Consider the following 13386-nt stretch of genomic DNA (forward strand, 5'->3'; position numbering starts at 1 on the left):
TGTTTTTCCTTCAAATCGCAGCAATGAGCACATCCCACACTACTGAATTGGTTTGTTTAATATGTTGTGAAACCCACAAGGTCCGTTTCTCCCTCAAAACCTTCAAGTACTTTCAAAACTTGAGTATGTGGAAATGCTATCAAGAAATTTATTTGGCCAGATTCTAGGAGGAATACTAAAACATAGGCGGTGACTCATTTCATTTTTCCTAAGAACCCAGACACCATTTTGACAATTAACGCTGGCCAACACTGCACGCCGCTGATTTCAAATTAAGCCAAATGCGCAACCTTAGAAACACAGAGGAAACAACACAGGCTTTAAGGCATGGGAATGATACAGCACCATTTCCTACCACAAGCCCGAGGGGCTCGTATTATTTAACATTTAATAGGTTGTTTACCACTTCTCCCTCCACCAGTCAACATCATCCATGCAAAGCCCGTGGGACTGTTAATACAGCCTCTGTTTTATTAACAGTTCACTAATGGAAACAGTGATAGTCAATGTGTGTGATGCTTACTGCAAGTGCAAATTCTGAAGGGTAAGATTTAGGCATCCGTTTCCAATAAAACGATATTTAAACTGCTTGTGTGCTTTTCCTATCTATCTTTGAAAGTGGAGGCTATTCTACATTAAACTATGTAAGAGCATACAGTATGTGCAAGCATCCAGCAGTAACAGGCTTCTGTGAAGGAAAGCTAAGGTGCTGCCAGAATACTGTAGAAAACATTTTTGCATCCTAGCAAGACCTAGCATTTCAGTTAAAAGAAAAAAAAAATATATCAGGTCCTGGTTTCCTTACATCTTAAGAGAAAATAGGCCAAGATGATCAAAGAAGAAGGGAAGAAAAATACTCAAACTTGCTCATTATCTTCTTGTTCCGTAAAGATCACTGCCCCAACGCACAAACAGCAAAAGAAAATCCAATAAATCCGATACAAGATGTTAGGACAAGTAGCATGCCTCCCAAATTGCTGTCTTAATTGCCCTGCTGGTCACAAATACATAACAAAGTTGCCATTGATTTCTGTTACAATGATCTCATCATATCTATAATTTAGGATTCCATTTCACAAAATAAACTTGTTATTGTTCTACATCCTACACTAATACGGTTCTTAAATGCATCAACAGAGGACAGGAAAAGCTGCACTGGCTGCTTGCAGAGGAATCTGAGTTCCAGCTCCAAAGAGACAAAGTCAGCTTTACACAGCAGTTGTCACCCTTTGGGGCACTTCAGCAACTGGCAAGTTCAATTATTTCTTTATTAAATACATCACCCAGTTAAACTCCATTTGTTTAAATAGTAAGCGCAACTGAGAAGAAGACAAAGATGAAAGCACAGTAAATTAAAATAATTTGATTACTAGATCTCCACTTATTGCTGGCATTTCAGCACTGCAATGTGCAGCTCTCAAAACTCTGACGTTAGCTTTCTTCCTTCTTGAAAACCTCCCTGTATCAATGCAGAAGTAATAAATGCACTTTGCAATTACAGCCCCAACCGGTTCCAAGGCAGGACTGCACTGAGGTTCTGAGGAAAATAAAGTAAAAAAAAAGTAATAATAAAAAAATGACAATGGGAAAACAAGCTATTTCCATGAGCAAATGGGTGCTCAACTTGAACAGGAAAGTAAGATAAAAGCATGTTTGAGAGAAAGGTTCCTGTTATTCTCCATGCTTTAGATTCCAATATGAAGGGAAGGAAGGGAAGAGAAAATGTTAAAAGCAGAATTAATGTAAATGTTGGATAAAGCTGGGCAATGACTCCATTTGCTTCTGTCTTCATCTCCAGTTAGCAGCAGAGAATTTGAAGTCTTTCGGACCCAAAGCACACTACTGAAGGCTACAAAAAACAGGCAGTACCAAATGGAGCAGTAATGACAGGAAGGCAGTCAGACTATATGCCATAACCTTTACAAAATCTCTCCTCCATGCCAAGCATCTCCAAGTGTTTAGCAGCAGCGAGACAATGACATGAAGCTGTCTAAATGTAAAATTTAGCTTCTCGATAACCCCACAAAGAGCACAAACACAGTTTGTGGGACATAAAACCCAAGGAGCTCTGCTTATTAGCTGCTTATCTGGCAATTGCTCCGTCATGCAATTTAGGAGCCTAATCAGATTAAAATTCGTCACTGTAACCCAAAAATGGTCAGTAACCTGAACTCCACCTTTTCACATCAGTGCAATTTTTCTTTAGACTGGCAGAGAGCTCCAAAAATGTTTCCCATGGAAATGGTAATAATAAATAACTTAATTGCCAGTATATTCCTCACGATATTCCTTTTACTTTTGTGAGGGAAACTATGGTCTATAGATAACTTCTGGAGAGCCTCCTTCCTTCAACAGAAGTGAAATCGATATGTTCTGTGCTCAGTTCCTAAATTATCAGGTTATTTCGAGGATTCCTCATTAGTTTATAACTTGTAGGATTTTTGTTTTCGTGTTTTCAGTATTTGCAGCATTTCTATGATCGGGTCATGAATTACCTTCTGTATCTGTATTACGTAACAACACATTTTGGCTCATCAACAGGGCTTTAGCATAAAGCTTTTCCAGTTCCTCTCCCCATTTTTAAACAAGCCAGTGAGCCCCAGACTGTACACCTCATCCCGCATTTGCTAGCCAACTATTTTAACAACTCATTTAGTAAGCCTACACATTACACAGACTTCTGAAGCTAAAGTTAGCAGCACTCTCTGGGGAAACAAATCGGACTTAGTACACACTAAAATGACCACTCCTGTCTGCACTTCTCTATAGGACATGGATTCTTTCACCTATCATCTCGAAAGGACTGAAAATCCAATAGATGGATTTACTCTTAATGTCCTTTCACAAAAGAAAATATCATCCTTATTTTTTTGGGGGGTGGGAAAGCGAGGCACGGGAATGCTATGCAATTTGCCCAGCACTACAGAGGAGCACAGAAGAACGATTAAACCTCATTTCCTATACTCAGGGCTGGCATTCCAACCAGTAGGTCAAGGAAGAAATGATAAAAACAAGTTGTTTCCTTCCAAAGAAAGGATCTTTCAGCTTCATGACACAGTCATTTCGTATCTTGGAAGACGAGGGGATCCTACAGATCTCTACTATTCTCCTCAGCTGAACTACAATTTTGATAATGTAAGTGCCAGATTCTGCCCAGTGAAAACTCCCTTTCTACTTTTATTTTTAACAAACTGCTAGCATATCCATACCTATTCCATGCCTTGGAAATACCCTGTATTTGAAATGCCTGTATTTGTGGATTTTCTTTGCTTTCCCAAGCAAAATTTTCCAATGGAAAAAGAGTTTTTTTCCCCTCTTTCTCTCCATCCAAATGCAGTAAAAGAGTGGCTGCTTTTATTATAGTTCGATTTCTAAAACGATGTCAATAAAAGCAACCCATTTATGATAGGTGAGTAGCAAAGTACCAGCTACAGCTCGGGCTCACCACTCGCCAGAGGAAATGAAATGTGAAACCTCAAAGCTTCTATTAATGCAGACTTTTAGACTGAACAAATGTTTGCATATTATCATCTGTCATATACTCACAAGGCAACCTGTTTTTAAAAGCTAAACACAGCACACGCAATCCTTTTTGTCCTCCAAGCAGAAAGAAAAACTCCATTAAAAAAATTATTTGCTATAAAGCAACTGAGACAGTTCTGACAGCAGAAACTGTTTCACCTGGAAAGCTTACATTGAGCTGCAAAAAAAGCTTTCTTAAACAACCCTGCTCACATAAATCACACGCCTACAGGCCTCAATACATTTTCAAGGAAGTCAGATACTTCGTGTTTTTGCAAGACAGTTTAGTATCACTACAAAATACACTCAATAGAAGCAGGAGTATATATTCATGTAATACCCAAAGTTAAAATGCTGTCATCTACCAGGCATATTTCTATCACCAGGCATCACTCCCTCATTCAGAAGTATACGATCCAGCCCATGCAGGAGTTTCCTGCTCTGCATTCAGCTCTTGCTCTTTATGAGGCACATACTCTCTTTCTAATGCTTACGTGCAGTGCTGAGCACTAACAACTCGACATCCAAGACCATTTTTCCCACCTAGCAAGCTGGTATGTAAGGCATGCCACTATTACCTTTGGGCAGGTAATCTCAGTCTGTTGGATCATGATAAGGGCAGATGCAATCAGAGCTCCTTGACGTACATAGTTCACAGGATCATTTGTCATTGGTTCAAGCAAATTAATTGCTTCCTATTAAAAAAAAAAAAAAGCATCACCAAGTTAATACTATTGTTTTTAGTATCCCAGGATTCAGTGCTCGAATCCAAGGATAACAGATTGGTGCTAACACATACATTTAAAAAAAAAGCAACTGGAAACTAAAAACGTGATGGATGGAACAAGAACCTGCAGAAACAAGACAATAGATCAGCAACTGTTGTTATAAACAGCAAATGCATTCAGCACATGAGAACTACTGACAATGGCATGTCTTAATCTCTATACATAAATTACATTTATACTTACTTTGCCATTCTTTGCAACAAAATACATCAGTGTTACTTTCATTTTCCACTTAAAAAATGATGCAGAGATATCAAACACGTCAGAGGTTATAAAACAAGATAGTAAAGTAATCAAGGTTCCACATTTCTGGCCTTATACTTCATTGTTAGAGCCCGTAACGTTCCACATCACACAAAAGCACTCACTGCAAACCCACATCAAGTGAGGCTGCCTATAAGCACCTACACAGTAAATCTGGGTTTTGAAAACATTTCAAACCCCTCTATTGCTTCTCTAAACTCAGTAGCTTCCCAGCTAAGCCCAACAGGAACACAATCCATCGTGGATCTACCAATAAACATCCATTTCAATACTGAATAATGGATTATGAAAAGCTATAAAGAGCCTATTGTAATACATGTTGCTTAGATATCCAGGATCAGCAAGTGCAATTTGCTGGCTTCTCAGACTAAATTATGTCTCCAGGAACATTTTTATTCTCTGTTTACAGTTCTGCCACTTTGCAAGCCATGACTTAAACATACAAAGAATTATTACAGCCACAAATAAATTTCTAACCACCCAGGGCACTCAGTGCACATTGCACAACATTACTAAACTCTTCTAAACTCACTGCTGCCCAAACGAGATCCCTCTCCTCCTTCACTTTCCCTTCAGCTGCACTGTCTCTTCCCTTTCCCTGTGCTAGCTGCAGCCCTCATCTCATCTCTCAGTGAGCTTTTCCAGCTTGATAATTCAACAGAGAACTGCTGACTCTTTTGTCTGGGCCACTGTTCTGAGAGTTTGTGTCTGCACCAACTCACTGGGGAGCGGGACTTGAGATGGAGGAAAAGGTGGCAAGAGGGACTGAGACTAGCCATGTCAGCAACAGCACGCTGTCAGTGTACTTAGCCAGTGCTCACCAACCACACTTTTCAGATCTAAGCAGAGTAAACCTTAGCAGTTTGTATAGCCATCGGTTGTACAGATCAAACTTGGTCTGAGGCAACACAGAGGCTAAATGCACTCTGAAATGGCATGTGAAGATTATAAGAAGTTCAAAGAGCTCTTTTAATCCATTATGTGATCTTCTGATTATAGAAGTTGGACAGACTTGGCAGTCTCTTGCACTGAGCCTTCTTCTGTTCACACAAACTGAGGGTGTGAACAAATGCAACTGAATGCATGAGTGTTCCAGCACAGACCTCTCGGTGGATCTCACTCAGGGTGAGGCTTTTACAAACAAGCTGATTTTATATAAAACACCATTTCTGAGAGAAACTTCTAGTGCCCTCACTTAGACTGCTTTTTGCCACAGGAGCTATCTTAAAGGCTGTGCTCTTCTGCCTGAAGGTATCACAGGTTCCTCATTCATTCTTTGGCATGCACTGAACGCCATATACGGAACATCCACCATCATCAAAAGCTTCCCAATTTCTGAAGTTGAATATATTTGGGCTTTCAAAACTTACTAATCTAAGCTTCGTAAAGTATGTATGTGCATAATCTGATGGTTTAGATCTTTATCATACCAAGCATCTGGAAACAAAACAGACTCCTTTGTGCGATTAAAAGCATTTCCACTTAAATCAACTTGTCAGAAGCAGAAAGTTAAAAATAATTAGCTCCTCGATTCCACCTTCCACTTGAGAATAAAGCAACCTGGATAAAAATAGTATTTGCAGTATGCTTTCAAGTCTGCATGCTTTAGGTACTAAAGATGGCAGACAGCACATGTCAGCATTCTGTGCATTTCACAACAAGTGACATGCTGGGGAGTGTTGTGTGCAAGAGTTAAAGAACTAATGTTTAATACTGACTGAGGAAGGGATGATACAGATACATTTGAGATTTATCAAAGACATGGAAGCATGAAATTTTACTTTCAAATATATAATCTGTGCGTCTATTTCAAAACCATGATTCAGTACCAGTACTGATTGCATACATATGTGGATGAACTGTGGAAGATAATCCCAGAGTTTACCTGATGCTTGTCACTCATTTCTCATAGAAGTGGGAAAGACCCCTGCCACTCACGTGTTAGGGTCATCTCTTTCTTACTGGTACTTTTAAAGGAAAAGTGAATTATACACCTGAAAATACAGTAAGTTTCATTGCACTTGGCTCTACATGGATCTTCCACGAATTATGTACCACGGAGAAGAAGAAAGGAACTGGGAGATATGCAAATTACTTGCTGCTTTCCTAACGTTGGCATTCCCCATCCTCCTCTAAAGCGATCTGTACAAGATCAAGGATGAAGGAGTAATGGTTCTGGAGTACTAAACACATTTAATATTGAGTGGCAACTGACAGTAAGAAAACTCCCAAGGAAAGTTTGAGATAAAAATTAAAGTAGCACTGCTCTCCTCCAGCTGCCTAGGAGTGTACACATGTAAGAAATGTGATTTCTGTGTGTGACGTTTCTGCACAAATGTCTCTGTGGAAGGAGAGTGCAGAAAGAGTGAATGGATCCTGGTCCTCACCTTGTTTCCAGTGCCTGCACAGCAGATGCCCAAAGCCATGGCAGCCCCGTAGCGCACATGGGGATTGTAGCTCTCTGACAGCAAAGAAACCACACTTGGACATTGCTCAGGAGTCCTAAAGAAAGGCAAAATATAATGTTATTTATTACTATTGTTCTTCAAAATTTGCAGACTTTGTTCTGTTGATATAGGAAAGCTTAAAACTGTCTTTCTACACAGTATGTTTTGCATTTCTCAGCTGTAACAAGAGGAGAAGAACAGATGGACCCAGAGAAGTGCATAAATTAATAAACTTCCCCATCCCAGCAGATACAGCTGCCACTACTAAAATCTTCTTTTTGCAATGTATATTTTCCATAATGAAAATAAGCATATCTTGTACTCATCTGCCTTCTGAACTCACAGGCATACATTCACCACAGCTCATTTTTAAATCTACCCAATCTCGTGACACCACAAACACATGAGCAATGCAGGAATGCAGTTGGCAAGTACACGCTCACAAAAGAGAAAGATGGGAAACTATAAACTGCAAGAGATTTAATTATGACTGGTTTCAAAATGCATATCGTCTGGTTATCTCCTTCATTCCACTGCCCTGCAGCCCACACTAGCTTTGCAGTTGTCACATCTGCAATCCTAATGCCAGTCTTGCAAGCCATTCAGTTTGACTATAAGCTGATTTCAGATCAGAATGTACAAATGAAAACTAAAGCGTTCTCAGCTCTTCGCTTTCAGTTCTAGGTCAGTTTGTGACATGGGCTCTTCTCTTCTTATGTTTGCTATGTTGGAAGCTGGAGGTCATTGGCAGTATCTGTAGTACACAGGATCTGTAGCATCATGTTGCGTTATTAGGTGCCTATCAAAGTACTCGATCAACTCAAGGCACAGAAAAAAAATATGAGATTATGCATAGAAAAAAATAATGAGATTATGCTCCAGTGTTGTTCTTATTTAAACGCATTCCTGAATCATAGAAAACAGAAATAAGAGATCTCAAGAAATAACATATCCTCTTCGTTTGTTTTGACTGAGGGCCCAAGACGAGCTTACATATCCACCTATGTGAAACTCTGCACTGTGCAGATAATCAGCTAATTTCTACTCTGGCTACTATCTCTTCCCACTTCAACACATCCCCCATAGTCTCCTCCAGTAAGGAGCCCTGAACTCCCCTTTGCACTCCCCTCTCCTGCTCTTGCCTAGCCCAGACCAGCAGCACCCACCCAGGCTCCAGCCCTGCATCGTGCACTTCTCAGGGGACCATAGGCACCCTGGTTTCACAGGCTGCTCAGCACATCAACATCCACATAAGAATCACATGAGAAGAGAAGAACAACTAGAAGCACTAAGATGCGGCCGTGACAAGAAATGTTAAGAAATCTGAAAGAGATGGGATATGAAACAATTCCGTCCCACAAGCAAGCAGACATGAAGAGTATGACCTAAAAGGCACGTGTAAAACTGTCAGTCTGTTGCTCAAATAACAGCTGAATGTTTACTAAAAACGAGCTGATGTGAAGAGCAGGAATCACAAATCCCATAACAAATGAGCCCAAGCATTCAGCTGCACAGGAGATTTCAGGTCCTGAACAAAGACTGTTAACACCTTTGTGTTTGCTTTACTTCAGCAAATGTAGAGCAGGCAGATTCCAAGTCAGAGAGGAAAAAAAACCATATTCTGGCAAAGATGTGATTATGCACTTTGAAGCACTAATTGTTACATTCCTGCTCAGAAAGCTGGATTCCATAGAATCATTAACTTGGACAGATCCTTGCGTTTGCAGGGTCAGAAATTCTAAGTTTTTATCACAAAATCAGGATTAACACCCACCACTTGATTGCAGAATTCTTAGTCAGATTTACATTATTTGTGGTCATTATTTTGAATGCTTTTATCTCAAATCTACCCATAAAACAGTCACACAATGACAGATGGCCTCCTGTAAATCCATCGTGGGAGTAAAAGTTATTTAAGGGATCCCACCACTTCCCTCACTTCTGCAGTCTTCTCAATCCTGCAGCCTTCCAAGAGTTCTTCCCCGCTTATTACACAAGAATCACAAGTGGGCAGAGGAAGCTGAAGAGCCTCATAAAAACGCTCGTCAGAGGAGCATGACCTCAGTTACAAGAGCACTGCTGGCATCAGTGCTTACGCTGTAACGTCTGTTTGCTCACTCTACTGCTGAAATGCTGTACGAAGTCTTACACGCTGTTGCCAGAAGGTTAGCAGATATAAACTCCTAAGCTCACTTAATAAAATTCATAAAACTCCAAACAATTCCGTCAAAGTGATCAAAGGAACAATTTGAAACACCCCCTAAGCAGCCACAGCCTGCAATCCTCCTCCTGTGGAAAGACTTCTAACCGGCAGTCCGACTGAGGAACGTGCTGAAAACACCACCACATTCTCCTCCCCTTAGCCCAAGGTTTTCACCCTTCCTTGCAAGCACAGCCACATGAGCTGCTGACTTGCTTTCAGCACAAGAGAGGCAGCTCTGCTCTGATGGGGGAAGTCTCCCCTTCATCAGCACCAGGCCCCACGCAGGTCCCACACCGCCTCCTCTCGAGGCCGCCTGCTGCAGGCCTCCGTCTCCTCCATCATGCCTCTCACTGAGTTGGTGTGGTTACGGTCCCTTGGTGGGAGAAGGAGAGAAGCAATAATGAAGACGAATGGTTTCTCAGCAGTCACACCCGGCAAGAGGCTGCTCTTAGCGCTAGTAGGAACATCAGTCGTTACTACAAGTTAAACAGACAGTAACATTGCTTAAATACCAGAATGGCATGTGGGTATTTAGTGGGCAGTTTCATCAGCAGACACATTCCCACTCCTCATCCCTTAAGTCGCAGTAAAAACCGTGAACTTGGAATACATTTAACATATTGCGAGGCCCAAAGCAATGTATCATAGTCCTCCATGCTGACCTTCCCGTAACAGAGGCCAGTAATTTAATCCAACAAATTCCTACATTAAAGCCTGAGGCATGCTGTTAAACCGGGCTGTATATCTCAGGAAGATATGCAATGTCTATTTTTAAACCAAATTACCTTTAATGCACCGGTTCCTTCCTTTCCTCCTAACGCTGGTTTTGCTCAAGCAATCTGCTTTTGCAATTACGTTTTACTCAACAGCAAAACAACAAAAGAAGTGCTTGATTATTTCCTTCATTTTCATTTGAGAATTGCTCGACTGCTCCTATATAACCCATAGAAACGTAACCATCAATGAATCCACACCCACATACAAAAAAATCTTCATCGCAACTGGCTTTATTCCCTCTGTTATCAGGAATGGAATAAATTAAGAAGCCAAAGAAGCTTCACAAGTGTCTTCTATAGGACTTTCACACAGTAGCCAGCTACAGATTTGTTTCCAGCCCATGCCAGGAGAGATTTTATTGCTGTGACACTTGGCCTGCAGATGAAGGACTCGCTCCAAGGTACAGTTTGGTTTGTTTGGGGAGTCATAAACAAAACCTTTAAAAAAAAATTAGGATGCACCAAGACAGTAATGAGAAATCATCAGCAAAAGATAATAGCTAGCATTTTATCAGGTTTACTCACCAAGCGGCTCCTCTCAAAACCACACAGAAACAAACACTCTGCTTAACTGAGGATTCTGAATCCTCGCTGAAACACAACACAACAGCACTGCTTAACACTGCCCCGTGACCTCAGCTTCAGCCTCAACTTTGATCTCACTCCTGAGGATGTTCATCGCTGGGATATAATACGTGACGTTTGTAAACATACAAATATTGCATTGTGTATAGAAGGTTGATACTTAGCTTCCAAGTGCCCTGGAGTTTCTCAGAAATAAAGTTTTTATTAAGCCTCCGATACAAAAATTCCCCAACTAAAACATAAGGCTACTCTGAAGAAAGACATGGAGATTGGTTGGAAGTGGAAGACAGTCATTTGTCCTTTCAATTAATGATGTAGACGATGGAAAGTTCTCCATAGTTTGCAAAGTACTCTGAAATTCTATTTCCTTTTCAAAACGAATCCTTTCTTACAGAAGCTCTATTCAGAATCCTAAGGCTTGGGGGTTTTTCTGAAGGTAAATTACATTTGCAACACCTGCAGGTACAAAGTCATCATTCTTTGTAGGAGTTGCCCACAAGAGTCTTATTGGCATACTGAAATTTAACACACACTGCTGGGTCCTTTGACTCTGTTTAATGATCTATTTTCTTTTGTCCAAGAAGCATGCATCAACACCACAAGACAAATTAACAACTCCAGCTGTCCCATCTTGAAGTGCATTCTGCTCATTATCTTAGATCACAGTCCAGTTAGAATTAGATCCAAATCCCTTTGTGCAATTTATCTCCTATTTTGAGACTTACACATCGTGAAGGTTATAGGACTACAGCTTCTATTTTAGCAATATTTGAACATGAAGTTGTGTTGAGAGACATGGTTTAGTGGTGTTATATTGGTGGTAGGCGGATGGTTGGACTGGATGATCTTGATATTGATTCTATGATTCTATGATATGTGTAAAAGGTAGCATTGGTATGTTTTCATAGAATCATAGAATTAGCAAGGTTGGAAAAGGCCTACAAGATCATCCAGTCCAACCATCCACCTACCACCAATATAACACCACTAAACCATGTCTCTCAACACAACACCTAAACATTTATTGAACACTCTAAACGTTTCTTGAACACATATACAAGTAAACAAACAGAATACTGAAAATAAACCATCAAATTGAGTCTAAACTGAGACTAAAAATGGAAGTTTCTGAACCATTACTTCATACATTTATTTTTTACTCTAAATATTTACGGGCTTTACAACTCGGTGGAAAATGAAATGTTAGGGAAGAACAATGTCAAATGTATCTTCTAAATTCCTCATCGAGTCTCCCCAATCATATTTCAAAAGATTATAAATATTTATGACTTACTAAGCTAATGGACATAAATTAATCATTTGATACAGAACTAGTTCTACGCACATTGCTTTGCTTGTGTGGTGACAAGAAGAAAAGCTTAATATGCATTTCATTTCATCCATGAATGAGTTAATAAAGGAGGAATGCAGACATCTAATTGCACAACTTGCAGTCATTTCTGAAGAAGAGCATGTATGTAGCAGGGAACAACACAGAGGACGGGAAAAGTGCAGACAAAAACTCAACAAACTGGCATATTTCAGTGTCTGATAGGCATGGGCTTAAATCTCATCTCCTCCCTTGACAAAAGGATGCAAGTCACTCAGGGGCCAGGAATTTCCTGCAACTATCTCATGCTGCACAGGCACATTCTCCACACAGATTTTCTCTGAATTGCCTTCCAGTTGCGTCACTGAGACCTGCTGAGGAAGGAGGGCTCCCAGGCGGCCTCCCACCAGCAGGAGGGTCATGGGAGGGCAGCAAACAGCTGCACGGATGGGCACCCACCGAAGGACACTGCCACCAGCGACAGCGTGACCGATGTAGACACGGACCCCTTCAAATAAAACAGTGTTGGCTATTTGAAAACAGAAATAACTGCAAGGAATAGCTGTGGTGAAACATCTATGCACGGTTCAAATATTCATGGTGCAGCAGACTATGAGCGGGGGTGTAGCAAGCCTGAAGTTTTACCACTGGAGAGCAGAGGGGGCATACAGGCAGAGAGTGCAGGGAAAGCCTAGCCAGGCATGCAGCAATGAACTTGCTAGAGATCTGTAATGGATATACAAGTCGATTCCCTCCCCCCCCCGAAATTACTAAAGCCTGGGGAAGTTAAAAACCAACATAAAAGACAGGTAAGTTTTTTAACCACCTGAAATGAAACAATGTTCAAAGTTATACGCTTATATATCCTCTATAGAAGCAGACACATAGCTGAACTCTCATCACCATTCTCTGGGAGGACCTAAGAACACTATTTTAATCTGTACTGAAAAGTCCCTCCCCTTTCCATGAGAATGCTTTCACACAGCTTCCACTGCACCCATCTGCTCGAAGCAGTGCAGCCTCTGGGTGGTGCTACATCAAAATGCCTCTCCCCCCCCATTTGTTTAATTTAGCCATTTTAGGAGGTAGAGAAATGTTTTAATCATATAAATTACATTATAAAATCCAATGAGGCATTCCAGAGAAGTGGGAACACTTGATTTTCCCTTTGATGAACATAACTCCTTATTACAGCAACCTACAGAGATGCTTCTCCAATGTGGTTAAGATTTAAGATTTATAACACAGAACTCAAGATGACAAAATTACATTTCTCCACTGCTGATACTTCCTCCACACTGAAGTGACTGTTCTACTGTGCTGCGAAAGACAAAATAAGAGAAGGAGAAAAAAAAACGCACCTCTTCAAAGACAATGCTTTGCATCCAGCACAGCCTTGTAGCAATAACTGGTGCTGATGATGAGCAGAATTTTCTGATAGAAACTGTCTGGTTTTAACCCTCGCAGCTTT

At 40.7% G+C, this 13386-nt stretch overlaps 1 protein-coding gene across 1 annotated transcript in view; it reads right to left on the reverse strand.

The window, feature by feature from the left end:
- PSMD1 (proteasome 26S subunit, non-ATPase 1) overlaps positions 1–13386 on the reverse strand; it is a 63757-nt gene that overhangs the window by 17241 nt on the left and 33130 nt on the right. Inside the window, exons 17-18 of the mRNA XM_021397090.1 lie at positions 6962–7076; positions 4101–4217 (exon numbers count right to left, since the gene is read on the reverse strand). Of these exons, the coding sequence (XP_021252765.1) occupies positions 4101–4217; positions 6962–7076 (232 nt within the window). The remainder of the gene's footprint in view (positions 1–4100; positions 4218–6961; positions 7077–13386) is intronic.

Source organism: Numida meleagris, chromosome 4 (assembly GCF_002078875.1).
Source record: "Numida meleagris isolate 19003 breed g44 Domestic line chromosome 4, NumMel1.0, whole genome shotgun sequence".
Lineage (NCBI taxonomy): Eukaryota > Metazoa > Chordata > Aves > Galliformes > Numididae > Numida > Numida meleagris.